The sequence below is a fragment of the Rhincodon typus genome, chromosome 23, assembly GCF_021869965.1.
Source record: "Rhincodon typus isolate 14 chromosome 23, sRhiTyp1.1, whole genome shotgun sequence".
Lineage (NCBI taxonomy): Eukaryota > Metazoa > Chordata > Chondrichthyes > Orectolobiformes > Rhincodontidae > Rhincodon > Rhincodon typus.
In genome coordinates this window covers 11,452,945-11,454,833 of record NC_063354.1, presented here as the reverse complement: position 1 = coordinate 11,454,833, position 1,889 = coordinate 11,452,945, and the positions used below count along the sequence as shown (strand labels likewise).

The following is a 1,889-nucleotide window of genomic DNA, read 5'->3' as shown; positions in this document are numbered from 1 at the left end:
AGCAGTGTGACAAAAAATGTGATAGCATTAAGTAAAATGTGGAAAAACAAAAAGTCTACAGACTTAATGTGGATGAAGCATTCTTATTACCTTTTACTCTAACATTTTTTGTAGGAAAGTACAAAATACCCTTGACTTCAAGAAAACCTTTTTTGATTTGGGAAAACTAATTTTAAGTGGACCATGGAACAAGATGAAGAAGTACATGAACAAGAGGCTGACCCACGAATGGCTTTTTTACAGAGCTTAAGCCTGATGTTTTTCTGTATAAAACCAGATAAATGGACAAAATTTTCTGGTACGGAGGAAAACAAAAATCTGGTGATGAACTTCTTCAATACAGAAGACATAATGATTCTGGTACTTTATATTAATAATGCTGGACTATTAACTGCAAGTTTGGGATTTCCTGCCTCAGTTAAAACTAAGGGAGTTTATTTTGTGAAAAAGAAAATGGTGCGTATCACCCCTGAAAACATTAGAGATTCACTATCAGTTGGTGATATTAGCAACTCACCAGTTGAGCAATTATTAACAGTGCTTGAAGAGGTGAGTGACAGAAAATTAACACTTCCGTAAGAGAGTTTGAGTCAATAACATCTGAGAATTACCTTTTTCTCTGCACAGATGACACTGGACCTATTGAGCATTCCCAGAATTTCCTGTTTTTGTTTTAGATTTCTAGTATCTGCAGTATTTTACTTTTCTTTCAAATAATTGAAATTTGTTCTGCATTTATCCATAACAGTATTCTATTAGGGTTCAACAATATTTTGAAGTGCTGCAATGTTTTTGGGTGTATTATACTGTCTAATATTTTCTTGATATATTTGTTAGACTTTGAGTAATGTTTTAAATTTCCCTTCAGCTAATTTTCAGTCCTACTCTCTGGCCTATTTTCCAGGCTACAATAGTTGTAAAGTACTACTCTGGATTTACCATATTATTTTGTACATCTGGCTAGATATTTCTAACTTGAAAAGGATTAAACTATATTTGGGAAATTCTATAGACAACCAAGTCAGCATCAGAAATGAAATATATTATGATTTATGAAGAAGTAGGAGGGAAATGTGAGAAGAAAAGCATTACATTTATGGACAGCTTCAATTACGCAAACATAATATTTTGAAAACCTAAGTGATTTAGAATCAGAGTTGGGAAATGAAATATATGACCGATTTGTGACGAAAGATATTGAAGATAACAAGAAACAGTGTTAATCTCGACTTTGTATCTATAAGTGACCCACAAAATGCATAGAAAAATGTAACTTGTGACACCTTTAGATACAGTAACCAGTCAATTCACCAACATGTTGTTGGATAAAAGACTAATCTCGGAACTGTAGGAAACAATGTAAGCAAGTTAATTTGTTCAATATTGTGCAGTCATAACAGTGGGCAAGTAGAACATTTTCAAAGGAGGAAGTGGTGGAATAGTGGTAATAATACCGTATGATATTTGAACAGAAATATGCTATCCAGCACATCGAATCTGCTCTAGTATTCAATGAGATCATGGCTGATCTAATCATTTTCTCAACTTCATTTTCCAGCTTTTTCCCCATAACCCTTGATTCCATTATAGATTAAAAATCTGTCTATCTCAGCCTTGGATATTTTTAATGGTCCAGCCTTGACAACTCTTTGTGGTAAAGAATTCCAAAGATTGACTACTCTCTGAGAGAATAATTTTCTCCTCATCTCTGCCTTGAGTGAGCAACCCTTTGCACTGAGATTATGCCCTTTGGTCCTAGGCTCTCTCAGAAGGGGAAACAATGTCTTCGTATCCACCCTGTCAAGCCCTCTTAGATAACAAGGTGTAGAGCCGGATGAACACAGCAGGCCAAGCAGCATCAGAGGAGCAGGAAAGCTGACGTTTCGGGT

The 1,889-nt window shown here is 35.1% G+C and overlaps 1 protein-coding gene across 1 annotated transcript in view; it reads left to right on the top strand.

Annotated features, from left to right (window-relative positions):
* Window positions 1-228: 228 nt before the first annotated feature.
* Window positions 229-1,889, top strand: part of LOC125485899 (dynein axonemal heavy chain 17-like) — an 18,536-nt gene continuing 16,875 nt past the window's right edge. The window contains exon 1 of the mRNA XM_048611099.1: window positions 229-549. Within this exon, the coding sequence (XP_048467056.1) occupies window positions 229-549 (321 nt within the window). The remainder of the gene's footprint in view (window positions 550-1,889) is intronic.